The following is a 25,278-nucleotide window of genomic DNA, read 5'->3' as shown; positions in this document are numbered from 1 at the left end:
CGTCGTCTTAATTGCAGGGTAGATATATGTATATAGATATTCGGAAAAATGAGGATCATTATACCTCACACGCTGGAGAACTACATGCTACTGATCCCCCCTTCCAAAGTCTGGGCAACTTCAGGCGCCGTGCTCTTTCCGGATGTTGGTACCTGGTGAGTGTACCATGTTCTCCTGGCTGTCGGTCCGGGAAACCTCTGTCGCCATGTCGTCGAGCCGATAGGCAGGGCCACGGGGGCTCAACGACGCACCTCGGCCGTACGACGGCTTGGCGGCGTCGTTTGGATAAAGAGTCGTCGCTAGATCCCACGCTACGGAAGCACGACAGCTTGACCAGCAGGGGGCGAAGGGCCGTCATGGCGGCGGCCAGAATGCTGGTGGCGACCTCGAGAACGGAACTGTTTCCGTGCGGTCAGTAATCCTGAGGTCCGTGTTCTTCATGAAACATGGGTACTCACTAAATGGTGGCCTCCAGTGTGATGTTCACAATGTCCGGTCCGGCGATTCCAGTTTCTGCTGTCATCTTGGCCACGGTGATGACATATTTCAGACGGATTATGGTCATGACTGCACTTCTACAACACCACTGGGTCAGCATGAATACAGGCAAGCCGAGACTCGCGTCCGTCCCGGATAGAGTCTTTACTTACATTAGCCCCAGTCCCAGAAGAGCCAAGATGGTGAGCTTCAGCTTGAAGTGAATTTGGACTTTTCGAAGCATGTACACGGGAGACAACTGTGGGTATTGGTTAGTAAACACCCAGACTCTCGCTTCGACTTACAGAAGGAAGAAGAGATACATACCGCGAATACCGTAGTAAAGAAGACGTCGCCCGCGGATATGGCGATCCCGGCCGTGCCGATGACGCCGACCGACATGCAACTACCCGGCGCCGTGCCCGTGAGGTCCCAGGCCTTGGACAGCGGCTGGCACTGCATACCGAAGACGAGGGCGCCGCCGAGGAACCAGACGGCGGTGACGGCGATGCAGCCGACCAGGAACATGCGCATCTTGCGCATGTCGGTCGAGTTGCCGAGCCGGTACAAGACGAGGCCCACGCCGATCTTGGACACGCCCGAGGAGAGGATGTAGACGACGGAGCCGATGGTGAAGTACTTGGCCGCAAACGCCGGGTCAAAGGTCGGCTCCATCACCGTGGCTCCGATACCGTACCGCACCGCTGTGAGCTCCATGGCTCCGAACAGCACGAAACCGACCTGTTCATGGAAGGTGAGATTAGCGGACCGTGCGTGATCCTCGTCGTTTCCAGTGAGTGGAACACGAGTCATTTCGCCATATCCATGAGCGGTGGCAGCAGGGGGTTGGGACGGGGCAAACCCACAAATGATAGGAGCATGGCAAAGTCATCATAGCCGACGGCATCCTTGGAACTCCGGACCTTGAACCTCAGGACCACGGCGATGCTGTCGATCACGATAAACGTGACGATGATAGGAAAGTAGGCATCGCGCGGAGACATAGCGGCGGCTAGCAAGACAGAACTTGACACAGGGGGGAGTGAATATGGATGAACCTTGAACAGAAATCTCCCTTGAGCAGTATCTTTGCCTAAAGCCTACAATATTGGAGCGAGACGACGCTTTTTCAAGGCGCCCATATTGCTGCCGTCTGTCATTCTAGGATACCTACAAGAACCCAGCCATGCCCAGATGCCTCAATTAATGCGACCGGTGAACGTCATATGCCAGTAATGGACAATGACGGTGGATGTTGGCCTTCACAATAGGTTGGCCGAAGCCCAGCAACTGTTTCGATGCTTTTCTAACTGGCATTCTGGAAGAAGCGGGGACTCTAGATTGTAAATGTGATGGGGTGAGCAAGTCTTCCAGTTTGTGTGTGGATATCATATTTTTCCGGGGAGCATTGATATGGATTGAGAAAAAGAAAAGAAAAAGAACAAAAACCAACTTCCAAAGGGGCAGGAGGTGTTTCGCATATTAACAGCCGGCGCTTGCAGATCTTGGCAAGAATGGATTCCTACGCGATGCTCTTTCAATATCTGATCAAATTCCAATCTAATTATACGATTCGCCTGCCTGCCAAGTCAACGCCGAGGTTCCGGTCAGCTATCAGCTTGGCCATGCGGAGCTGTGTTCGCCAAGAGATGACCGTTACACACCCACGCATGTGGGTAATTCTAGACGTTGACGAGGCAAACCATAAGTGACGGGCGCAAGCGAGCACCTACATCTTTTGCGAGCTCCAAATTGAAGCCCTTTATCTTATCATCGTCGTGTTGTATGCCCTGCCATGCAAATCCAAAGCAGATTTGGAGATGAAGATTTTGCAACCAACAGACGAAGGCCGGACGGAGATGAGGTCCCCACGGAACCGTTCCCTCGGGCTTTGGCCAAGTGTTTGGTTCGCCGTCTCCAGCAGGAGCCGCCCGGATCGGGTTGCAACATCCGATGGCTGCTGTCCCAATGGATACCACATGGCCGAGGAATAGTATGCGGGAGCAGGGATTCCCCTCTGCTAGCCCGGGGAGCCGGGTTAGCACCCAGCCATCCGCTCTGGTTCGCGGCGCAGTCCCAGATGAACGCGACGGATCCAACGCCGCTTGCAGGCGCTTGGCTTTAGAGTGGAACAGTGGGACGCTGCAGGGGATGTGTCGGACATGCGCTTCTTTTGGCCGCAGGGATGTTCAGCTACGAATGAGACTTGGAAGGGACTCGCGAGGGGTGCCGTGGGATGCGCCGCGGAGAAACACGGCCAATTCATCTTTCAGTTGGAAACAAACAACCGGTCTGGTTTACTTCCTGCCATCTCACCAGCGTCAACTACTGCCATCATGGGAAGCGTGGCGAACGACAGCAAGATGGCCATGCCCATGACCCCCGAGGAGATCTCAGCCGAATGGCTGAGCAGCATCCTCGGGCACAAGGTGCAGTCTTTCACCATCACCTCCACCATCTTGAACCAGACGACCGGCAAAATCTTCGTCGATCCCGTATACGAAGACGGAGCCGCCGACAAAGAGGACCGGCCCGCCCACCTCTGCCTCAAGGGCTCCTTCAACCCGGCCATGGCCAACATGCCCGGCTACGCCGAGCTGCTGTACATGGCCTACTCGCAAGAAGTCGAGTTCTTCGCCCGCGTCGCGCCCGCGCTGCCCACCGCGGTGCTGCGCCTGCCCAAGGTCTGGTGGGCCGGCGCGAGCCGGGCGCAGATGCAGGGCATCTGCGCCATGGAGGACCTGAACCGGCGCCCCGGGATCCGCTACGGCGAGCCCGCGCAAGCCGCGACGGCGACGGAGGCGATGGCGTGCGTGGAGCAGCTGGCGGCGCTGCACGCCGCGACGTGGGGCTACGAGCGCGAGCGCGGCGACTTCCCGTCCGCGGGCGGCTACGAGACCGTCCTGCTCGGGCTGACGCGCGGCTGGGACGCCATGGTGCTGGACCCGTCGCGCCCGCCGATCCCGGCGGCGTACCGGGACCGGGCGCGCACGACGGCGGCCATCCAGAAGCACTTTGCGACCCGGAACCCGCGCTTCCTGTGCCTCGTGCACGGCGACGCCCACGTCGGCAACCTCTTCGTCGACGACGACGGGCCCGCGTTCCTCGACTGGCAGTTCGCCTCCGTCGGCAGCGCTTTTCACGACGTGGCGTACTACCTCGCGGGGGCGCTGTCGGTGGCCGACCGCCGGAAGCACGAGGGCGCGGTGCTTGACCACTACCTCGCTACGCTTGCGCGTCTCGGTGGGCCGAAGCTCGACCGCGGCGACGCGGAGGTGCTGCGGGAGTACCGGAAGTGTCTCCTTTCGGGCATGGGCTGGGTTCTGACGCCGGTGCAGATGCAGAAGCGGGAGCGCGTCGAGGCCATGGTCGAGCGGTACGCCGCGGCCTTTGAGGACCACAAGGTTATTGAGCTGATTGAGTCGCTGCCCACGCCGTCTCGGTCCTCGTCGTCGTCATCGCTATCTTCCTCTTAGTATGTGGTTTCAATACTGGTTGCGTATCCAGATGGTTTCTAGCAGAGAGCATTGGACGGGTCTTTGGCCTTTGGGTGTGGGGGTTGACGACTAGAACCGATTGCCACGTCGTTCAGAAAGCCAGTAGCTCGTCCGTAATAAGTCTATCACACTCAGTGTCCTCGTGCACATATGCTCAAACTGGTTACATGCGACTCAAGACATCTGGTTAGAATCTGTAGATCCAGGAGCGATTTTCACGCGCTACGATGGACGCTGGCTGTTCCATGAAGATAGGGAATGTGGTGCGCCTCAGAGCAGTTAACCGGAGAAGAATTATGCCCTAGCGCAATGTGATTTGCTGGGTTCCGGCCACTAAAACGCCCGAGGGCTCTGATTGACCATTATCCCACCTAAGTAACCACCCCTAGAGAACAATTGGGTAGAAATCAGCAATTGAATATCACCATCAACCATTCGTCGAAGACTTATATTATGCAGGCAAGCGCAACTACATACCCAGCATGTCATAATTGACAGGGTTCAATATGGTTTCGTATCATGCTGTTCTTCTCTTGTCCAAAGATGAAGACGATGCTCAAACAACGGCCTGTTTCTGCAGGTGCACCTGCTAGCTGTAAATGCAATTGCGCGGTTTTAGGGGCGTCAGGCGTTACCAAGTCGCTGAATGTTCGACTCGCATTCGTTCAAGTTTCAGTTCACGTGAATGCTCATCAGAAATGACCCTCGCAGTCGCAAATGGCTCTTTTTTATCGTGAGAAAACGGGTTGGATCCTTTTTCCATGAACGATATGTCATCATCATGTTTTATTTGGTTCCATTGCGTCGCCCACAGTCGCCACAGCCCAAGCAGCAAGCATACCAAGCTGTCCTAGAGCGGGCGTTTCCGAAGCTATAATTGAAGCTAACTCAAAATCCACGACGCTTCAAACATGAGCAAACGGCTGGAAGCCAGGAACCAGTTGAGAGGACACAAGCGAACTTGGATATCTGAATGATGCCCTGCAGCTCATCCGGGCCAAAGGGACGTCAAGCAATAAGAGACTGGTTATTGCCGGGACCAGCGACTTTAGCCGTATTAAGGTCCCCAAAGTCCACCACTCACGCCGTCTTGGCCCCCGGTCGGGCCTGATGCTTCCGCAACCCGCGTGACGATCAACTGGAAATCGAGGGGGTATATCCCGGCAATCTACCCCACAGTCTACAGTAGATTGCACTTCACATTAGCCGCTTCGATTTCCGGTGCCTGACAACTCCCGAACATTATGGGGAACCTGCACAGGGTCGGGGACGTCACCACTATGCGCTCAATTCGAAACCAAGACCGAATGGGGAACACTGGACAACGCCGCACCGGAGAGGCGGAGACGCCCTACACGGGCAGGTATTCTATAAGAGGCTCTCCCCTCGAGCACCAATGACTAGTGCGGTTGATCCCATGCGCCACCGCAGAGACTGCACAATCGCCCAGTACAACAACAGCCCTTGATTAATCACGACAGTGACGCCAAAACAAAACAAAATGCAGCTCAAGTTCGCCCTCGTTACGGCGGCGCTTGCCACCCTCGGCAACGGCCAATCCCCGACCCAGGTCCGGGACTTCAACGCCGGCCCGACCAGGCTCGGCATGTGGACGTACGTGCCGCGGACCCTCGCCAAGCCGGCGCCCATTGTCGTCGCCGTGCACCACTGCCAGGGCTCCGCGCAGGGCTACTCGCAGGAGACACGCTACCAGCCGCTCGCCGACCAGCACGGCTTCATCATCATCTACCCCAACTCCAAGTCGGGCGGCGGCTGCTTCGACGTGGCGTCCACGGCCAGTACGTTTGCCCTTTACATACCAGCCGAGTTCTCTCTCTAGATGACCCATACTGACAATGTACCCCAGCCCTGACCCACAACGGCGGCGGCGACAGCCAGACCATCGCCAACATGGTCGACTACGCCGTCAAGAACCTGGGCGGCGACCGCAACCGCACCTTCGTGACGGGCAGCAGCTCGGGCGCCATGATGACGCAGGTGCTGGCGGGGGCGTACCCGGACGTCTTCAAGGCGGCGTCGGCCTACAGCGGCGTGCCCGACGGCTGCTTCTTCGTCCAGGGCTCGACCGCCACCCAGGACCCGCCCGGCTGGAACAACCAGTGCGCCAACGGCCAGGTCTCCAAGTCGGCCGCGCAGTGGGGCGACGCGGTCAGGTCGTACTACTCGGGCTACACGGGGGAGCGGCCGCGGATGCTGATGTAGGTCTTCTCTCCTTACTTACACGTCAACCATGGCAAGGTGCGAGATGACGGTGGCTAACATGGCTAACCCAATTTAGTTGGCACGGTACCGCCGATAACACTCTGCGCTACCCCAACTGTAAGTTCAAGCGTAACTTGTCCGCTGATTGCATACTGACTGACAATTCGCAGACCAAGAGTCGATGAAGCAGTGGTCCAACGCACTTGGCCTGACGACTTCCAAGCAAGTCCAAAACACCCCGCAGCAAGGGTACACCCAGACCATCTACGGCGACGGAACCTCGACCACGGCCAAGCTGGTCGGCTACAGCGGTGCCGGGGTGGGCCACACGGTCCCGGTGCACGAGTCGATGGACATTGCCTTCTTCGGCATTGCATAGACTGGAAAAGAACGCAGGGGCGACTGAAATACACCGATATGATGGACTCTTTCATGGCAAGGCAGGAAATGAATAAGAGATTGTGGGCGAGGAAAGGGTTACTTCTGTGCATATTGAGCCCAAGTATTGGAAGGTACATATCTACACCAAAAGAATATGGGTTACCTCTTTTACCCTACACCACAGGCCGAGCCCTTATACTCGATGCCTCTTGAGTAGACCCATGAGGCTTTTTTATTCCTGCAACCTTGCTTTGTTGGAGTATGCCTGACGGAGTGGCTGTGCACGTCGGTTGGTTCGCAAAGACAGACAACCACCGGCGCTTCCAATCCGATCAGTTCCTCCGGCTGACTAGTACAAATTCTCTGTCCTCCACCCCTAATGCCATTTATTTCTCGTCTATCTTTTCTTTTCGATAGAAATTTTTTTTCTGCACCTGTATTGAAACAACAATAACCATGGCCTCGCGCTGCTACTGCGACATCGCGACGGCTGTCTCCCGGCTTGACGACCCGACGGCCTTCTCCCATGACAAGCTCGGTGTAGAGCAAGCCCTGGGTGAGTGCTTGGCCCATCTCGGTCCCAAAGGGGTACACCACGCGGACGATGACGGTCCCTTGGACAGAATGATACACAAACTGTGGCTGGACCAGCCGTTTGGGCCCATTGCTGCATCCATCAAGCTTTGCGAGCTCGATTCTCTGCCGAATTCCTTTGATGGTAAGACTTGGCCCCTCGCCCAAATGATTGTGGTAAATGATGTTTCCTGCTTTGCGGGGTCGGTGAAAGCCAGCTGACCATGGATCGCCGTGCATGGTGCGCCTTTAGTCGACAAACAACTGCTCCCCTTGTTCCTCGCCGTCGCAGCCGAAGGCGCCAGCTGGGAGGCCGTCGAGCCACTGCTGCTAGCAGAGGACGCCGTGCTGGCCTCGCCGCTATTCCGACAAGCCCTCATCGTGACGGCCATGTGCACCAGCAACTTCGCGGTAGCCAAGGGCCTCATCGACCACATCCCGCTGCCCGCGCCCCCGCCGCCCGAGCAAAACATGATGACGCAGGATTCAGTGGAGAGCTGGTACCGGCTCCGCGAGCTGGACCTCTGCCCGCTGTGGGCGGGCCTGATCGCCGCCGGCTGGGTCGAAGCGAGCTCCCGCTTCATCACCTTCGCGGTCCTCTGCCCGGACGGCGCGGCGGGCGTGGCGCTCTGCGAGGCCCTCGAGGCGCGGGGCGTCCGGATCGCGGACGGCCACCGGGCCCTGCGCGGCGCCGCGCTCGCCGAGATGGCGCTCGGCCACTGCCCCACGGCCGAGGTCCTGGCCTACCTCATGGCCGCCTGCGGGCACCCGCCCCTGCCCGCGGACGCCCTGATCCGCGCCGTCGAGTTCTCGCCCCACGGGTTCTGGCCCGTCGGGCCCGTGGGCGTGCTCGCGTACCTGCTGGACCGGCACCCGCAGGCCTTCGATGTGCATTATAGGCGCCCCGACCGCAGGCGCCGGCATATCTACGACCCTCGGGACATGGCGGAGCGGGAGGACAGGCGCGGGGGGAGGCCACCCACCGAGGACCTCGAGATCACGGCGCTGCACATGGCGGCGGACCGGGGGCACTGGGATGCGGTGGAGTTCCTGCTGGATCGGAGGGCGGACAGGGACGCGAGGGATGGGTTGGGGAGGACGGCGTTGGAGATTGCGACGGTGGAGGGGCACGCACGGGTCGTGGAGGTGCTCAAGGCGCGCGATGGATAAACTGGGTTTCTGCGAAAATAAGGATGGGAAAAGTGCCATTATTGGTCGACTTGCATTTCCGGTCACCGCCCTCGGGTATCTAATCATCCTCGATCACTATCACTTCGAAGTTTGTACTAGCCCGGTTCGCTCCCACAGGTTGGTGTCCAATAGGATCCGAGCCACAATGGCTGCCGTATCGTGTGTCCATCAATTCCTGACCTATTCCCTCCGTGTCCTCTTGACCGAGACTGGAGAAGCTATTGTATCCAGGCGTTTGTTGGTCATCCGAGGTGTCATCCAGAATTTCTATGATCTCGACGCCCTGGGGAACTCTCCTCTTTGTCCCTTTCTTGCATCGTTTCGCACTGTAACCTGCGGTCGGGGTATGGTCATCCGGGCTGTGACTCCCGATCTCTATGATCGCAGGTTCTTGTTCTTCTCTCGGTCTCTTCTTAGACCATCGAGCTCTGCATCGTTCCACCACATCTAGAAGAGCGCTTAGCTCGCCACGATTCGAACTTTTGGAACGGAGTCCCAAGTCTGTGAGGATCACCGGCAAGGAATGCTCTTGTAGATATCGCTTTTCCATGGTTGCCACCTAAGATGATGCCAGTATCAATGAATTGAGTTTCGAGCATACCATACATCAAGAGCCTTACCGGAGCGTGTTTGTTGAGTGGTTTATATATTCCAGTTGTACGCAACTCAGGCCTTGTTGGATCGATGGTTTGTTCACTCCGTATGCAACAAACATTCGGATCCGCCCCATGGTCGAGCATAAGCCTGATGGTTTTGATTATGTCTGCCACACGTTCGGGTTGCTCCGCAATCTCCCCGGCCATGACATGGGTCCAACTTATTGTGTACTCCCATAGCGTGTGTCCCCCAAAAGAGTCGTTGGGATGCCCACCATGACGCAATATTGGTTCGAGGATGTTGTTCTGCACACGCCAAGATGGGTGGGCCAGGTTGATGTTTTGCGAAAACCCCAGCGCAAAGAGCATTAGCGGAGGTCTTCCCGTGCTCGCGCGAAAGGTCTTGCGCGCCGAGAAGCCTTCCTTCGGCCTTTGCATACTAATGCTGGCACGCTTGGCATCCATCCTGGAAGCTGCGTACCAGGCGATGCCACAATGTACTGACATTTCACACATATTCTGGGGCCAGTGGGTTCTTTTGTCGTCGTCCTTTGGCTCTGTACTTTGCCAGTAGTCGCCGAATCCAAGGCTCTTCGAGCGCCACAAGAGTACCCGATCGAGTTCTTCAAGAAGAAGCACGCCCTCGTTGGGAATTGGAGCATCAATGCCGGAAATATGCTTAAGAATCTCGATCCCTATCACATCAAGATGTCCAAACAGAGTGGCTTTGAGAAAGGATATTGCTCCTTGTAGATGTGCTCTTAGTAGATTGAACTGGCTCTTTTGGGCCTGGCTGACGATTGTTTCCCAAACATCGGGCCGCTCTAGGTAGTTTCTTGCTGTCTGGTGTATGAAGTTGACATTTGGCATCTTTTGAGAAGGAAATTCGGATTTCCCATATCGGCTGGTGATTCCTCCCTGAACCTCGAGTAAACCGAGGGTCCTACTGCTGACTATGAGTTTCATCCGGTTGATGATTTGTTCGTAGCCAGTTTCGTTCCTTCCTCGCGTGGCGTCGATTGGCATCTTCAGGGCGGAGTCCACATCGTTATGCAAAAGCACCCAGTGAAGAGTGAGTACATCGAGCCGGTAGCCCCCGGCGCGGAACAGCATGAATATCCGAGCCCCCTCTTCGCGGTATTGGCGGTCCACTTTGGCCAGCATATGTTCAAACAGCAGCTCTATATCTGCTGGGAGACTGAAGAGGTATGCCTTTAGCTGCGCGACGCTGTCCCCATTCCGAGCGCCTTTGAGCAAGGCCTTCACAACGAGAACAACCCAAAGGAAGACACCAGAAGCTGTTCGGACGATATATTGCGATATCTCAATAGCGTCCGGGCTCCCATGTGTGAGAGTTTGGCCTATTGACCTATCATGATCGAGTTTGTCGCTTACGTAAGTCCGAATGTCGTCTTCTGTCAAGTCTTGCAACCGGAGGCTGGGGTATGGACTAAACATTGACTGGAATTCAGCCAGTGGCCGACTGCTCACACACAGTTTAACACGTGGTGAAATCTCCGCCAGTTGGTTGATGATCTCGGCAGCATCCGATGGGTCACCTGCATACTCATCAAGTCCATCGATGAAAAGACAAAAGCTCTGTTCTTGACAAGCGATGCTTAGCGATTTCTTAAATCCCTGCACCACACGCGCCAAGGACCACGTTGCCAAGACTGGAGCAATATCGTGCGATACTTGATTAATATGACGCTCCCAGTCAGTTGGGAACGCCTGTGGTATCAGATCGCGTCGTTTGTCGAGTATTTCAAACGCCAGGGTTCTGAATAGGCCGAGCTGCGATCTCTGTTCTTCAGTGCCACTGTTCCAAAAGAAGAATTTGAGGATCTGTAGCCTGTTTCCTTTTGACCACTTTTCCAAAAGAGTAGAGGTTGTTGGCTCTTGAACCAGGAATCCCATCAAGGATGACTTGCCACTTGCCGCTTTACTGCAAATCCAGTACACTCCGCGTCCGTTGCTGAGCCAATCAGCAAAGTCATCCCAAGCTTCTCCGTGAGAACTTGGGTCGCGGAATACCCATTTGAACGTGTTGCGGTGAGTTTCCGGCACGGTTTCGAAACGAAGTCCCATTTCCGGAAAACGGAGGCTTTCCAGAATAGCCACCTCCACTCTCCGCTTGGTTTTGGCCAAGTCGTCCGTAACGAGGGCCTCTCTTTGCGCCTGATGCTGCAATGTTTGATCTCTTCTTTCTGCCTCCGGCATCTCTCTCCTGTTGTACCAAGCGGCGTTGCACTCCCTGATGTTTGAGAGCAATGTCTTGTAAGCCTCGGCATGCGTAGCATTCCGGTCATTCCCTTGGCGAATGATCGCTCGTGTCAAGTTTTTGAGGAGACCCCTGCTCCTGTTGTCCATGGTGTTTATATGATGTACAATCTGATCCTGTGTGGATTTTAAAGCCTCTGACAGCTGAACAACCGCCGTATCAGTCTTGTTGCTCATTGAAGCTGCGTCTGCCTTGCCTTGAAGTGACAAATTTCCAACACCGTCGCTAGTGAATCAGGCAACTGTTAGATTTATCCTCGCGAATAAGAATGCATTAAAGACATACTTGAGAAGGGCCAAGGTCTGTGTGTCCAGCTCCATGCGAAGAGATGCTAGTCTCTGTGCCATCGAGTCCAATTCGGACTTGTTCCAAACGCATTTCAAAGCTTGTCTGAAACTCTTCCATTTGCGATTTGAATGCCAGGAACTGACGCGAATCCTTGAGATGCGGTCGCAAAGTGTACGTGAGACTTGTTCACAGTCGTCGCAGATTTGGCACAACCTCTCATGGCCGCTGTTCCTCGCGAGAGGGATACCGTCCTTGACGTCCTTCGACAATCCTCGAAGCCGCGTCGTGACAGTCTCGGTGTCTTCGATGTCGCACGTCACACCGTCAATAGTTTCGTAGAGCTCCTTACTCTTGCAGACGAGTTTGCAAGCAAATTCGATGAACTGCACTGCGGCTGCACTGATAGATAAGGCTGAGAAGGGATCCATTGTTCGCGCAGTCGACACGGCCCCCCAGGAGAGTGGAGGATTACTTTGTATTTGAAAATCACGACTTGGGATGGATTGACAAGGACTCTGTGAATAGGAATTCGATGAAAAGAATCACATCTAGGTAGAAATGTGTGGTTGGTGAAAAGGCCTGAGGCAGAATGAAGTGCCTCATATAAGGCATTACTGCATGCATGCATGCACCGCCACCGCTAGTTTGTTTTGATCTTACGACCAAATGTAACCATCAAAAAGCGGTCCTTATGGTCTCTTATCGACCAGACCAGGCACCAGGCAGCCAGGCCAGTAGGGATATTAACAAGACACCGGACTAACTAAACAGCCAGGCTTCCCCCGCCGCCTGGTAATTAATATAATAATCGTATGTACGAGCAATCGAGTAATTATTACACCCGCGTAATTGAATACTATATACCTCGGTTGTTTATTGCTACTGATTATTCCATTCGAGTGCTTTAAGCACCGGCGATTAGCCTGGTTATTCCGGTATCTATTTGATGTCACTTCTGGCCAGGCCTCTCATCTTCAGTACCGTTCTGTATGACCCTTACCCATTCTGGAAATGATGATCTTCAATGCCGGATGGTGGGTTGTATGCACAAGGTTACAGCGCCATTGCTAGCCACGTTCCATCTCCATCTTCAATTAGACGAATCGTGGGCTCAGGGGCCTTACACCAAAGACGCCCTCGGATGCGGGGTTCTGCTGTAACGCTGACAACGTCTAGCAATACCGTTCCTGCTTCTCTCGTTGTGTGCAACTCAATTGACATCAAGGTCTTGTTTCAAGTATTCGATTTATTAATCTTTTCTTCTCTTTTTGCCTAATATGCCTGTCCTAGTCAAAAGGCTTGTCTCGCCGTTGTGGGGTTGGGCGCAGCGATAGGTTCGCCAAACTCGACTCGGCACGAAATCGACTTCGTCCTGCGATAAGGTGGAGAGAGGGATGAATAGGGGAGGACACAGTAAGAGGGAAAAGGTCTTAAGTTCATTATTATGCAAAAAAGCCGAACAGGGTCGAGCGAGCAAGAAGTTCGGTGCAAACGATGGGCTTTCAGTTATTAGTCACCAGAAATTGAATTCCTTCGTCGAGTCCATTCCCACAAGTACCCCTGAATTAGCGTATCAGAATGAGAAGTCGTATGTCAGCTATGTCTGACCTCCCTTATACCGACAGTGTCTCTGTCAACAGCTACAATACAGGGACCTCACGTTACATCTACCTTTGGGTATGGCACCAGGTTCCTTCTTTCCAGCTGCTCTTGATATTATCGGTTTTATATCGGAACTTACATAGTCTTGACACATAACGGCTCATGAGAGTGACTCATTGACGCATTCAATCACTTCTATATACATGCTTCGTACCCGGTTTGCCCTTGTAACCAAAGAAACCGTCTCTATGACCCCAATACTTTGAAAAATACATCTCGAAGATGTCGGATGCTGCTATTTCTACCTAGCTCACGACGTCCCGGTGACTTGAATAAAAGCCGGACTTCTTGAGAATCCCCTTATCCCCTCTCCTGCCCCCGCTGATAGCCATCCCATGAGTGCGACGGCTCTCGGTTATCGGCCACCGGGCGGCTATCTGCACAGGGCGTGGTCACTGGTAGCCAGGCTCACCATGGATACCTGTCATAGAAATACGGCCCGTTGTCGGATGGGTAGCCCGAGATTTTGCCGTAATCGAATCGGCCGCCTATCCCCTCGTAGTCCGGTGGTGTCCAGACAGCCCCGTTGCGCGGCGGCTGGTGGGCCTGGGAATATCCGCCGTAGGGCTGGGACCAGGGGTCGTAGCGACCGCCGTAGCCACCACCGTAACCTCCGTAGCCACCGCCGTAGGATTGGGGGTAAGGACTGTAACCGCCGATGCCGCCGCCGATGCCGCCGCCGTAGCCACCTCCAAAGTCGCCGCCGTGGGATTGGGGATAAGGATTGTGGACGGGGCAGTAGCCGCCTTGGGGGAACGGGTTATGGACAGGACAGAACATAGTTTCTCTGTCGCGGGTGGTCTGCTTGTTTGTCTTTGAAAAAAATAGACGTTGGTTCACTTATGGGGTTATCTGCGGATACGTTTGCCGAATGGATATATTTACAGGCTTAAGACTCGGGAAGCCTTGGAAGTATTATGTTTAGGTGCTATTTATACTTTAAGAGCGGTATAGCAGTGTGATGTGTTGTATACTGGAGTTACTATTTCAAGACAAGTAGGAACCATGATGCGTGTTCGACTCGACCAGCTATCGTAACACGAATTGAATCAAGCAGGAACATGTTGGATGCCTTTGGCTCATCTTGACCGCGCTGTGTTTAGATTGCACATTGCCAGAATCGAAGCCGTAGTGACCCATCCACGACAGTGACTGCAGCCTCGTATCGAGAGCCTCCGAATATATATGTATCACTAATCGAAAACGCAGTTACCACCTGGTGACGTTCATCCCCCTGGGAAGACAAGCCATCGTCCTTAGCCACCTCCACATCGACGTGGACCCGATCAGGAAAATGCTAAGAACGTCCACCGGTGCCCTAAGATTATGATGCTAGGCTGACATATCCCTTTGATCGATACATCTCGTGTTCGTCTCTCCCCTAACTGAATGGTCTGGTGCTCTAGCCTCGAGTCTACCTGTCGGGCCTGTCAAATAGCGCGGTTCCCTATTCCTTTGCTTGGCGCGTGTGCTTCGTGCAACAAACTGCCACGTCCCGGACCAAATAACAAGACCATCTGCAAGATTCCCGAAACCAGGAACTCAACTGGGCCTTCGTGGTTAGCGCAAAGGAGACACAAACAGATGGTATTATGATTGCGCTCGCGCCCATCCGCACCCCTTGCTTTCCTTGGCCCGGGTTCGGAAATAAAACCTTCTTCTGCCCAGCTTGTTGATTGCCGCAGGGATCAGGGGCTGTCTGTCCAATCAGCAACGCAATCCATATCCGCTGTGCTGGATTCGTCGACTCGGATCGTTCTTGGCGACTAGCAAACAGGGTGCTTGCCGCATGCAAGGGATTCTCGGGCGCCGCGGCCGATGGGTGGGCTGGGCTGTTTGTTTGCTTTGGTCGATCACATCAGCGAAATGGCTTTTTCGTGTTTGCGGGCGCCACAACGAAGAAACCTCGAAACCCGTAACGCCGACCATTGAGCCTCGCACTGACTGGCAGCCCCTCGTGAAACGAAGAAGAGTGATGAGAAGAGGAAGAGGAAAGACGGCCAAGGAGTGGTCACGGCAAAACGCTCCAAGCTAAGGGGTCAAAATCTAGTGTCATTAATCTATCATTACGGTTAGGCCCAGTCAGCCTGCCTCAGCCCTCCTCGTTGGTCCTAATCACATTAAACTCCACCGTCTTGCTGATCCCTCCCGACTTAGTATCACTGCTCCCTGCCCCCGCCGCTTGGTGCCGGCTCCCATCCGCGTTGTACAGAATATCGCCACTCGAGGTGGTGTGGTGGCGTTGGTGACGATGGAAGGAGTCGGACGCGACGGACCCGCCGCCCATGATGTTCTCCTCGGAGCTCGACTTGTGCCGCGCGTTGCCGCCGCCGTTGCTGTTGCCGCTGACCTCGATGCGGCGCTCGATGCTGCCCAGCGGGTACATCTTGAAGTCGTCGATGGTGGTCTGCGTGAAGTGGCCCGTCCGGGGCGCCGACCGGGCCTCGCGGTGGTAGGCCGGGTTGTGGGTGTCGTAGACCAGCCGGGAAGCGAGGATGTCGATCCTGTCACGCCCTCAAAACCATTAGTAAGAGGCTTCTTGAATAATAATGGGTATTTGGTGCCCCGATAGGAGAGACCGCAACTAACAGCAACATCATCGGAAACGTGCACTCGAGCGTGTAGGCGAACCGGTCCAGCTGGCTGATCGTCGACGTCGCCGACATGGCCGCGGCCTGGAACGAGTACGTGACCGCCCTCGTCACGCCGATGACGGCGAGCAGCGCCAGTCGGACCTCGGTGCTGCGCATCAGATAACTAAACAGGGCGCCGGTGCCGCTCTGCAGCGCGGCCTTGACCGAGATGCGCCGGGCCGAGTTGAACTTGAGCAGCAGCAGGGCCGAGCTGATGCACTCGATGAGCGCGATGGAAACGAAGTAGCCCATGTGCAGGTGGTTGATGAGCCGCTGCAGCGCCGCCGAGTTGGCCCCGCCCGCCAGGTACTTGACCCGCTGCACCAGGATCAGGGTCCGCAGCGTCGCGGTGCCGAGCATCAGCGTCCAGAAGGCGGCCAAGAAGGCCTGCTTGGCGCGCCGCTGCAGCATCTTGGAGAGGATGGCGTACGAGTAGAAGGACAGGCCCGCCTCCTGGATCTGGTTACGTCAATTAGTCGCATTCATTAGCTGCTGTAGCACTAGAAAAGGCAGAAAGATAGAGAGAACTAAAACTCACCAGCCAAAACACATCGGCGAACGAGGAGGCCACAATGGTGTTGGTAACGGGGTACTCGGTGTAAAAGGCGAAGTAGCACAGGCCGTTGGCCAGCGCGGTGGCGGTCGACACGACGATGGGGACGATGGCGATGGGCGGGAAGCCCACGATGCCGATGACCATGAAACTGAAGCAGACGTTGACGAGGCCAATGCTGCTGAGGATGGCCCAGCTATGCTCGAAGTAAGTCGGCAGCGGGCCGCCGCTCGACTCCGTGTTGACCATGATATGATGCTGCTCTTTGATGATGGAACGAACGACGGATTGGGCGAGATGTGGTTGTTGTTATTGCTGCTTCGCCTTTCGGCAACCCCCTTTTACCTGTAGTGGCGTGTTTTAATATATAGTTGCCTACTCAGCGGTCTCGAGTCAAGACCTGCTGATGGGGCGGTTGAGATAGGCAAAAGGACTCATTGTCGGATGCTATGGGATCAGTGATGGCTTTATAAGAGAGGTGAACAACAGATGGAATCCTCGGTGCTAGCGTCCAGAACGCCCCTACATAGCAATCCCACCTCCATGTGGAAAGCAGGGATGGGCCCTCTTGTGCCATTATGAGAGAAAACCTATGAGCCAGGCCAGGTGATGAACGAACGACACGCGCATTGGTTCGAACTGCTACTGTACCTCTCGAGCCTCGACAAAAGTGCGCAAGCTAGCTGGGGAGCTGCATTCGAACAAGGAGTACCCCTGCCTGTCCCCAAAAGCCACATGTTCAGCTACTGTCGAGCTATCAGCTTTCTTCTCTTTCTTTTCCCTCCAGAGCCAAGCAAAAGCCAATTTATGGGAAGCAACTTCTCTTCTCCCGGACTCGTGAAGCGTTGGGAGTCGATCAGCAGCCCTAGTGGATCTCTCCAAGAGTCCAAGTTTCTCGTCCACCGCTATGCCGGAAAGGGGCTAAGTCTGGCGCCCGCTAATCAGCCACCGTGTTCTGGGCGCTTTCCAGCACGCCGGCTAGCGACCATGACTGGACGAAAATCGAGTCGTGCGCTGTCACGTTTTCCTTTTGGGCCTTTTTCTTTCCTTTCACCCTTTTTGAAATTGCATTATGTCGCTCTTCTCCGAGCCTTCCTTGCTTCTTCGGCTCGCATCGGATCGCCCTTGGATAATTGTCATTATAAGCACACTCTTATCGGCATCGGCAACCCGGCACGGGTCCGCGGCGCTCGATCGCATGCCAATCTCGGGTCCCGTGTTCGAAGTCACCCGCCAGTTCGGCGGTAGCGGGGCAAACGACGCGGCAAAGATCGACAATAGCAAACAGGACCTGGTTTGCTTGGACATCACAAGCCACGGGTTGGCCTGGGGCCAGGACAAGGGGGGCAGTGCCGCAGGGGCCTTACCGTCAGTGCGTATCACTCGGCTCAAGTTGGTATTGACCGGGATCTTCTTCCGACGCAGACGCGACCCCCTTCCGCGGACATTGCCGTAATAGCAGGGCACGATAACTACCGGCATGCTGTCATCGGGGGCTCCATACAAAGCAATGTTAAATCTATAAAGGGAGGTGAGGACTTACTGTGTCTGCCATCGGCATTTTGTTCAGTTTATTCCTTTGATATATGTTCTTCAAGCCTTCACAGGAACAAATACGAGGTCCTCATGCAGGCGTTCTCTGCCCAGGTGGTCCTTGCGGCGGCTACTGCAACCCCCTCGGCAAGATGAGTCGTCACAAAGCGACCAATACAGTAACTTACCGGCCTCTCGCCCTTCCAAGACTCGGACGAATTGGCAGGCGGGTCTGGGCCTCCTTCGATTCCCGTCACACACACTGCAGGAGGCCTGATGACACAGACCTTGGTCCACTCGTTATCGAAATCCCTCCCCTTTCCGTCTGAATGATACTCATGGATAGCCGCGGTATTTTGTAAGGGAAAACAATCCATTTTGGCGCGAGTAAACCGTACCCATGTAGCACCCCGTGATTCGCAATCATGAGCGCAAACGTCCCGTGGCGTTTTGGGGGCTCGATTTCGAAAGGCAAGTAACAAATAACGTTGATAGGCAAAACAAAAGCAGGTGGTGGCGCGCCCAAACAGCTATCAGGACCCCTGGGCATGCACCATCACCTCGTAGCCCGGTGGTTTAGCAGCTAGCCGGCTCGCCTTATTGGCTAGCACACAAGGCTGACGGGTTCCGTAGTAAGTGGCACCATGGCAGGACTCCAGTAGTAAGGATTCCTCTTTACATAACAGTGAACCCCCTGATCACAAATAGAAGAAAGTGATATGGTGATGTAAATCGTGTAAGAGTTTGTCTCTAATGTGCTCCTTACGTTGGTGATGTCATCACGGAATTCGGGCGACGTCGACTTCTACAATGCAAGGGATGCGTTTTCGTCTCATAAATAATGAGCAGTTGGCTGTTTCTGGAAACTGTTCGACCTTCCCCCCGACCATCATCATCACTTTCGCCGCTCGATGCCATGCCAGAGTTCGACAGTAACACCATCAGCTCCGACAGCTTCGAGAAATATGGAGTGGAAAGTCGGCGCCAGGTCTCTTTCGATCGAGTCCAAGACTTTGTAGATCGCGGACTCATGAGCAAAGGTTGGCTTGGTCCACTCTGCGAATTCCGTGCTTCGTTTCTGATCTGCTACACAGATGCCGTACTAGAGAGATACACCAAGAGGCTGACGAGGAATGTCCCGAATGTTCGCAGCATCGAGATTGCATTCCAGCACCTGAAGGACGCCGGGACCGAGCGTGAGTCGTCATGTCCTCCCAGCAAACAATGCGCATTGGGTTTCAACTAACACCTCCATCTCCCTCCAAGATCTATCGAGTGAGAAAACCATGGCTGCCATTAAGAATGCAGTTGTTGGGATTATCGAACCCCCACAGTCCTCCGCGATTTCCGAGCTTGGGCTCGACATCCTCGCCTGGCATGCATCATTCCCGTTCCCCCCAGCGCTGGGGCCGCACTCGGGATTATGCGACGGTATAGACCAGAGCTCTTTCGCACGCGCAGTGTGTCTCTTATCGATGAGATCGGTGCCAGGCTATGGCGGTCGTAAGCGATGGGGAACTTGGTTCCCAGCAAATCCCGTCTATGGTGGCTACAGCGGCAATTGGGGACCCCATTGGGGCAGCTACGTCTCGACACGTGGTAAAGGCGCAAGCGACTTCATGAGACGCATCTTCCGGAGTCTGGCCTCCCCCGACTATGACGACACGGCGAGCCCCCATGCCGCCGCCGGGACAGAGAAAACGGAGACTTCCATCCCAGTTCTGCGGTTCATGTACCGACTGCGGCTACCAGAGGGCGAAAAGGAGACCAAAGACCGGGAGGGGGATGAAGAACCGGAAAGACCCGAGCTTGCCATAATGGAGAACGAGCGCGAAGTCAGTATCGACATTCAGGACGTCCTCTCGGAATGCCCGCCGGAGGAGGACCGCTTGACGATGAACCCCTTCAACTAAAGCTACAGCCTGGCCCTTCACGGGCTCCCTCATCCCACCCATGACCTGAACGAGTTGCGGGTCCCGGTGTCTAAGGTGTCGACACTTTTGATACTGAGCAAGCACTGGGGCCTCTCTGAGCGCAAGTCCGGAGAGGAAGAGGCCCAGTCAAGCCTGGCGGTATTGGTTGACAGACTGGGTGCCGAGACAGGCCCAGCAAGCCTAGGCTGGGAGGAGTTTCAAGCCACTTTGCGAGGCTCTGAGGTAAGTTGACTTGAACTGTCGTGACTAGTGGGGCATTGTATTGACAGTCATTGGTAGGACACGATTGCAGATGCTTTGGCAAAGATGGTCAGCCTCCTCGTAGAGATATGCAATGGGGAGGGAAAGTGCTAGTTGAGTTAATTACCAGTAGAACTAGTACGATGACCGTATCGCCGCCCCTTGCACTGCAAGCGAGTAAATGCGACCCGAACTTACATATTCCGCGAAGCCAGAGAATTTCTGACTCTTGGGATTCTTTCCATGTCTTGTAGGAGTTGTTTTGAAGCATCCATGTCCCTGTATTGTCCGAGATGCCCCTTTTGGCGATGTGGCGATCTTCGAGGTAGCGGATCTGAGAAGCCCACTGTAAGATTTGGCTCTGCTCCTCGGCCTCCATCATGTCGCAGAAATTGCTACTAGATTCCTGACTCATTGACATCCGACCCTCTGTCACGTTCGCCAGGGCTCGAATGTGGGACGACTGGCTCTCTCGGAACCGCTCGTAAGCGCCCGGCTGAGGCATCTCGCGCTTGAACCTGGCTCGCATCAAGGAAGAGTACCTCGTAAATCTGGCAACGGGCGACTATGTTCGTGGTGGTTCCCATCGCTATAAGCAATTGTCCGCTATGATCCTGGTCCGCTACCGCTGTCTAGGGGCTTCATAGTTAGTAACATGTATCTGCCGGATTGGTTGGGCTTTGGTCGGCCCAGGGCTCTTTCCCAGGGCGCAGTAGAAGCTTTGGGACCAGGCCACGAAATAATAGGTAGCCAAAAGGATACAAACATCATAAAAGCAATACACACCTGGATGAGAAATTTTATGATAGCCCAGGGTAGAGCCGCTTGTGCAGGCAACAGGTCGGCAATTGCGCCCCCAACGTCCTTCACCGACTGGAGTCGTGATGCAATACTGCCGATTACATCTCGAAGGATCACAGTGTTTCCCCGAAAGTGGATTTTCCAGGTTCTGTCAACAACATCCTTCTGCTTCTGCTCCACGACTTGGCGGAGCTGAGTCCAGACATCATGGAGGTGTAAAGCTTCCAGTTCGTCGTCGGCGCCGGTGGTTATACCGTAGCTTTTCAACCGCTGGCGATCTTTTCTGCCCAAGCAATCGATCATGGCCTTCCATGGAACGCCGAGGTCTGATTGCTCAACGACACCAGGTGTCAACTCATCTGTATGGGCCGTTTCTGCCTCAACGACGCGTTGGACGGGAAGGCGCGCAGCGGGCAGTGGGGAATCTCCAGGTCGTTTCCCTCGAATCCGCTGGATAAAAGAGAGAAACCTGCCCCTTTTCCTTGCTGATCCCATTGGAGGTTATAAATGCAATAATAATTTCACAATCATGACAACGTAGCTTAACAGCTTGCAAAGAGGCACAGAGGAGGGAAACATCATGGACGCTGAGCTAGTAGCTATTGTGCGGGGATCAAATCCCAGGGTGATGCTTGCCAACAGTTGGGCATGTTGGTTGCGCAACTGGCGGCTGCTAACCAACTCGCTCCTTCCGATTCGCGCTTTTGAGAGGGGACGGCTCATACGCCTCACGCCACACTCACATCTACTGGAAGCAGAATGGGAAGCACACTGTTTCGAGTATGAGGGACCCAGAGGCTCATTCGTGGGCAAGCCTGGTGACAAGTCGACAATGGTGAATCGATCTTGACACTGCCTACGAAATGCCTTGCTTGCCGCACTTTTGCAGCCAAACGAATCAACGGCCTGGACCCACACCCCGCAGCAATTGCCAATCCGAGTCTCAACCCCTTTGATTGAGTAACAGCACTCCCAGATTGCAAGCACACGCCTCATGTTCATCCCCAGAATTCAAGATCTATCCATCACTGCACGATCTCCCCCCGTCCCCGTTGCCGCAATGCTCGCGTCAGGTGTGGAGAAGCGGGCGATAAAGCCCTGGTAGGCATCGTTATGTTCCGGTTCTGTAAGTTCGAACCCGAGGGGTCGTCGGGACTGGCCAGTGCACCACCGCGTCGTGTGGCGGCGTGAAGGTGGAAGAGCCAGAAGGAGAGGAAAGGGGCGAAGTCCGAAACAGAAATTGCGGTTCTACGAATCAATTATCAAGTTCAACCGTGTCAGAGTTGTTTGAACAGTATCTCATTACTACCAGTAGGTCATAAATCTCCCTCCTTCCCCTAGTCATGGTTTCATAACTTCGTTTTATCAAATTCCAAATGAAAGTGTGATGCCTATCCGTGGCAACGCTATTTCGCTCATCGCTCGTCTTCCTCCTCATCTTAAACCTGCATATTCTCCAAATGCTCATCCTTGCTCAACCTCCGCACCCCGAGCTTCTTCCGGTCCTCGGCCAGCGACTTGGCGAACTTGCTGCGGTCGCGGATGACGGGGCCCTTCCAGTAGAAGACGTAGATGGGCACGACGACAATCACACTGAGCCCCGCCAGGATGGTGCTCGCGTACTCGACCGGGTAGCCGCCGATGTTGGTGTACATGGGTGTCGCGTACATGGCCGAGATACCCGCGAGGAAGTCGCGCGCGAACGCGTTGCCGCCGCACGCCGACGCCGAGTAGACGCCGTACGCCGCGATCATGTAGTCGACCGACGAGAAGTAGATGGCGTAGTTGGCGATGCCGACGAGCGCCGAGAAGATCATGGGCGCGATCCAGTGCACGCGCGGCGGGCCCAGCGACGTCCACGCGAACCCGATCAAACCAATCGGCTCCAGGGGCGCCAGCCACAGCAGCACCTTGAGCCGGCGCTCGGGCAGAAAGCAGTCGTCGCCCTTGCGCTTGCGGATCGTGTCGTCGCGCCAGAAGCAAGGGAGGTACATGAGGTACGCGATGAAGTAGGCGGCGTTGATGGGGATGAAGGCCCAGGCCTGCGCGAGAATGCCGAAGTCCCACTTGGTGTAGACTTCGGGGAAGGACTCGAGGAAGGTGAAGATGAGGGCGTCGGAGAAGCCCGACAGCAGCGACAGGCAGAGCACAATGGGCTCGCGGATGAACATTTCGAACGGTCGGATCCACACGATGCCCGCCTCTTTCAGCGAGATGCGCGGCTTCTTCAGTTCGTTGGGGCCGTAGATGTTGGGGTCCTGGCCAGTCTTCCGGCGGCGCTTGGCTTCCCGGTCGAGAAGGATCGTTGCGCGGCTTTCGGGCATGAACAGGAAAACGGCCTGGACGGCACCGCCGAAGATGAGCATGATCCAGAAGAACCATGGCCATGTCAAGACTGCATCGAGAGTGTGAGCGGTGGGATGAAATGTGGTCGGGCAAGAAAGGGATACTTACATCTCTGGATAGGTCCGCCAATGATGCCGCCAATACTCGTGCCAATACACGACGAAAGCACGATGAAAGCCAACGGCCACTGCTGATCTTGCGGACTGTACAGATCGGCAATCAGACCGAGTGTAACACTACCTCCAGCGGTAGACAAACCACCCTACGCGAAGAAGTCAGTATCACAGGCGCATAACCAACAGTCGTCGGGAGAATGCCAGAAAGCAGCGACTTACGAGAGCGCGGCAGACGACAATGGTCCCCCAATTGGGCGCCAAAGCGCAGGGAATCTGCCAAATGTTGATGAGCAGCATGGAGAGCTGGAGGATCGGCCAGCGACCAAACTCCTCACTCCAGGGCGCCCAGAGCTCGCAGCCGAACGAGTAGAGGACCAGATAGATCATCTGGCCGACGCGGATGCCCTGCTCGTTGATGCCAAACTCGGCGGACAGGGGCTTGATGGCGCTGGGGAACACCGAGGTGTTGTAGTTCATCGAGATCTGGATGCCGGCGACGGCGCTGAGGTACATCCACTTCTTCCACGTCGGCCAGGCGTACGCGAGGATCTCGGGGCAGTCGATCTCCCTCAGCTCCCGCCGGCCCTGGGCGTCTGGCGGCCCGCCATGTTCGCTGCCGCTGCCGTCGCCGTCGCCGCCGCCCTCGACCTTGTCTTCGATCTGGGCTTCCTCGGAACTCGAGGTCCCCGGGTCCTGGTCCGGGCGTCCGATCTCATCCTTCTCGACGTCGATGGGATTGCGGTCGTGGTCTGGGGTGGTGGAATGCATGGCTGAGATGCGCTGGAAAAGAGAGACGAACGGCCATGGTTGTGAAGGGCGGCGTTGCCGTGATTTATCGTCATTCGAATCCCACCACCAAAGAGTGTGTCGACGGCGATCTGGGTCCCTTCTCAGTTGCCTACTCCACCGAGTGGTTTCCACACAATATGAAAAATTGAACCCGCAATACGGGCCGAGTACTACCTGCGGCCTTATCCACTATCAAGACTACCTCCAGACATCACGATTCGTGACCGGACACGCAACCGCCGACCATGGATATTTGTCGAGCTGCCGAGTGAGCCCTACGTAAGTGGTAAATGCGCAGAAATTGTCGCTCGCGCAACGCGCGCCCTGATTCTGGGATGCCGTGAATCGCATTCCCGATGCCCACGATGATGGTCCATCGTTGTTGTTTCACGTCGTCGTCCATCCAAGCATTTACCTCCCTGTCCATAGCAAAAAACAAAACCGGATAAGCTTTTCTCGGGCAGGCGCCATGACAATTGACGTGCCTGTCCAAACTAGCGAATGCGGCTCTGCTTGGCACACTTCTCACTGCACCGCACGGATGACGACGACGGGTCGCCTCGTCGCCAAGTCGCGCGCAGAAAGTCGCGATTAGGAATTTTTGATAGATCGTCGTCGGGTGACGTTAGATCGTCAGGCCCTGACGTCAAGCTTGGACGGAATTGCGGGGTTTTCGGCGGGCCGCCTGCGCAAAACTATTGACTTGCCCGACAAGTGGGGATGGGCGTCCCGGGGATAAAGATGGATAATGAAGAAAATAAAGAAAAAACGACACGCGCCGGCTCATCGAGATGGTCTCCTCGATGGTGTGCCCATGGAGTCGTGGTTCAATCTATGTAATATTGCTTTCAACCCTCCCCCAACCTGACCGCCCTCCGCGTCGGTCTCCCCGCTCGATCTAGACGAATCTGTTGTATAAGTGCCGAAGGTGTCGCCCGTTCGACCATTTTTTGCTTAATCACGTAAGACTTTGCCCGTTATCATGTGTTTCCCAAGCACCCTGCTTAGCCCGAGGCTGCGCGATGATGATTTTGCTACTACCAACTACTTGACTCGAACCTGGGGCTCGGGCAGATTCGGGAGGGGTCTCACCTGGAGGAAGCACCTCCACCTCATCGTTTCGCAGCTGCCCATCCGCATACGGTTGTGTCGGCCGCCGTTGGG

The 25,278-nt window shown here is 55.3% G+C and overlaps 10 protein-coding genes across 10 annotated transcripts; 4 read left to right on the top strand and 6 right to left on the bottom strand.

The window, feature by feature from the left end:
- Positions 1-120: 120 nt before the first annotated feature.
- Positions 121-1,481, bottom strand: PG985_001422 (uncharacterized protein; the record flags this gene model as incomplete). The annotated part of the gene is made up of 6 exons (XM_066821191.1): positions 121-267; positions 311-398; positions 459-575; positions 651-736; positions 805-1,218; positions 1,344-1,481. The coding sequence occupies 6 exons, from the start codon at positions 1,479-1,481 to the stop codon at positions 121-123; spliced, it is 990 nt and encodes a 329-aa protein (XP_066692070.1).
- A 1,332-nt stretch (positions 1,482-2,813) lies between these two features.
- Positions 2,814-3,953, top strand: PG985_001421 (uncharacterized protein; the record flags this gene model as incomplete). Its single annotated transcript, XM_066821190.1, has 1 exon — positions 2,814-3,953. One exon carries the CDS (start codon positions 2,814-2,816, stop codon positions 3,951-3,953), a length of 1,140 nt encoding a protein of 379 aa, XP_066692069.1.
- A 1,522-nt stretch (positions 3,954-5,475) lies between these two features.
- On the top strand, positions 5,476-6,576 carry PG985_001420 (carbohydrate esterase family 1 protein; the record flags this gene model as incomplete). Its single annotated transcript, XM_066821189.1, has 4 exons — positions 5,476-5,773; positions 5,842-6,193; positions 6,274-6,314; positions 6,368-6,576. The coding sequence occupies 4 exons, from the start codon at positions 5,476-5,478 to the stop codon at positions 6,574-6,576; spliced, it is 900 nt and encodes a 299-aa protein (XP_066692068.1).
- A 458-nt stretch (positions 6,577-7,034) lies between these two features.
- On the top strand, positions 7,035-8,321 carry PG985_001419 (NACHT and ankyrin domain protein; the record flags this gene model as incomplete). The annotated part of the gene is made up of 2 exons (XM_066821188.1): positions 7,035-7,296; positions 7,405-8,321. 2 exons carry the CDS (start codon positions 7,035-7,037, stop codon positions 8,319-8,321), a joined length of 1,179 nt encoding a protein of 392 aa, XP_066692067.1.
- A 79-nt stretch (positions 8,322-8,400) lies between these two features.
- PG985_001418 (uncharacterized protein) lies at positions 8,401-11,935 on the bottom strand (the record flags this gene model as incomplete). Its single annotated transcript, XM_066821187.1, has 3 exons — positions 8,401-8,901; positions 8,963-11,444; positions 11,505-11,935. The coding sequence occupies 3 exons, from the start codon at positions 11,933-11,935 to the stop codon at positions 8,401-8,403; spliced, it is 3,414 nt and encodes a 1,137-aa protein (XP_066692066.1).
- Positions 11,936-13,577: 1,642 nt separating this feature from the next.
- PG985_001417 (uncharacterized protein) lies at positions 13,578-13,949 on the bottom strand (the record flags this gene model as incomplete). The annotated part of the gene is made up of 1 exon (XM_066821186.1): positions 13,578-13,949. One exon carries the CDS (start codon positions 13,947-13,949, stop codon positions 13,578-13,580), a length of 372 nt encoding a protein of 123 aa, XP_066692065.1.
- A 1,312-nt stretch (positions 13,950-15,261) lies between these two features.
- On the bottom strand, positions 15,262-16,604 carry PG985_001416 (uncharacterized protein; the record flags this gene model as incomplete). Its single annotated transcript, XM_066821185.1, has 3 exons — positions 15,262-15,673; positions 15,759-16,261; positions 16,341-16,604. The coding sequence occupies 3 exons, from the start codon at positions 16,602-16,604 to the stop codon at positions 15,262-15,264; spliced, it is 1,179 nt and encodes a 392-aa protein (XP_066692064.1).
- A 2,200-nt stretch (positions 16,605-18,804) lies between these two features.
- Positions 18,805-19,801, top strand: PG985_001415 (uncharacterized protein; the record flags this gene model as incomplete). The annotated part of the gene is made up of 2 exons (XM_066821184.1): positions 18,805-19,084; positions 19,155-19,801. The coding sequence occupies 2 exons, from the start codon at positions 18,805-18,807 to the stop codon at positions 19,799-19,801; spliced, it is 927 nt and encodes a 308-aa protein (XP_066692063.1).
- Positions 19,802-20,068: 267 nt separating this feature from the next.
- Positions 20,069-21,358, bottom strand: PG985_001414 (1-alkyl-2-acetylglycerophosphocholine esterase; the record flags this gene model as incomplete). The annotated part of the gene is made up of 3 exons (XM_066821183.1): positions 20,069-20,172; positions 20,261-20,627; positions 20,849-21,358. 3 exons carry the CDS (start codon positions 21,356-21,358, stop codon positions 20,069-20,071), a joined length of 981 nt encoding a protein of 326 aa, XP_066692062.1.
- A 944-nt stretch (positions 21,359-22,302) lies between these two features.
- PG985_001413 (sugar transporter) lies at positions 22,303-24,093 on the bottom strand (the record flags this gene model as incomplete). The annotated part of the gene is made up of 3 exons (XM_066821182.1): positions 22,303-23,258; positions 23,318-23,471; positions 23,545-24,093. The coding sequence occupies 3 exons, from the start codon at positions 24,091-24,093 to the stop codon at positions 22,303-22,305; spliced, it is 1,659 nt and encodes a 552-aa protein (XP_066692061.1).
- Between the last annotated feature and the right edge of the window lie 1,185 nt (positions 24,094-25,278).

This window comes from Apiospora marii (genome assembly GCF_038362585.1).
Source record: "Apiospora marii strain CBS 49790 chromosome Unknown utg000001l_segment0_segment0, whole genome shotgun sequence".
In the NCBI taxonomy this organism is placed as follows: domain Eukaryota; kingdom Fungi; phylum Ascomycota; class Sordariomycetes; order Amphisphaeriales; family Apiosporaceae; genus Apiospora; species Apiospora marii.
This window is presented reverse-complemented; position numbering and strand designations above follow the sequence as displayed.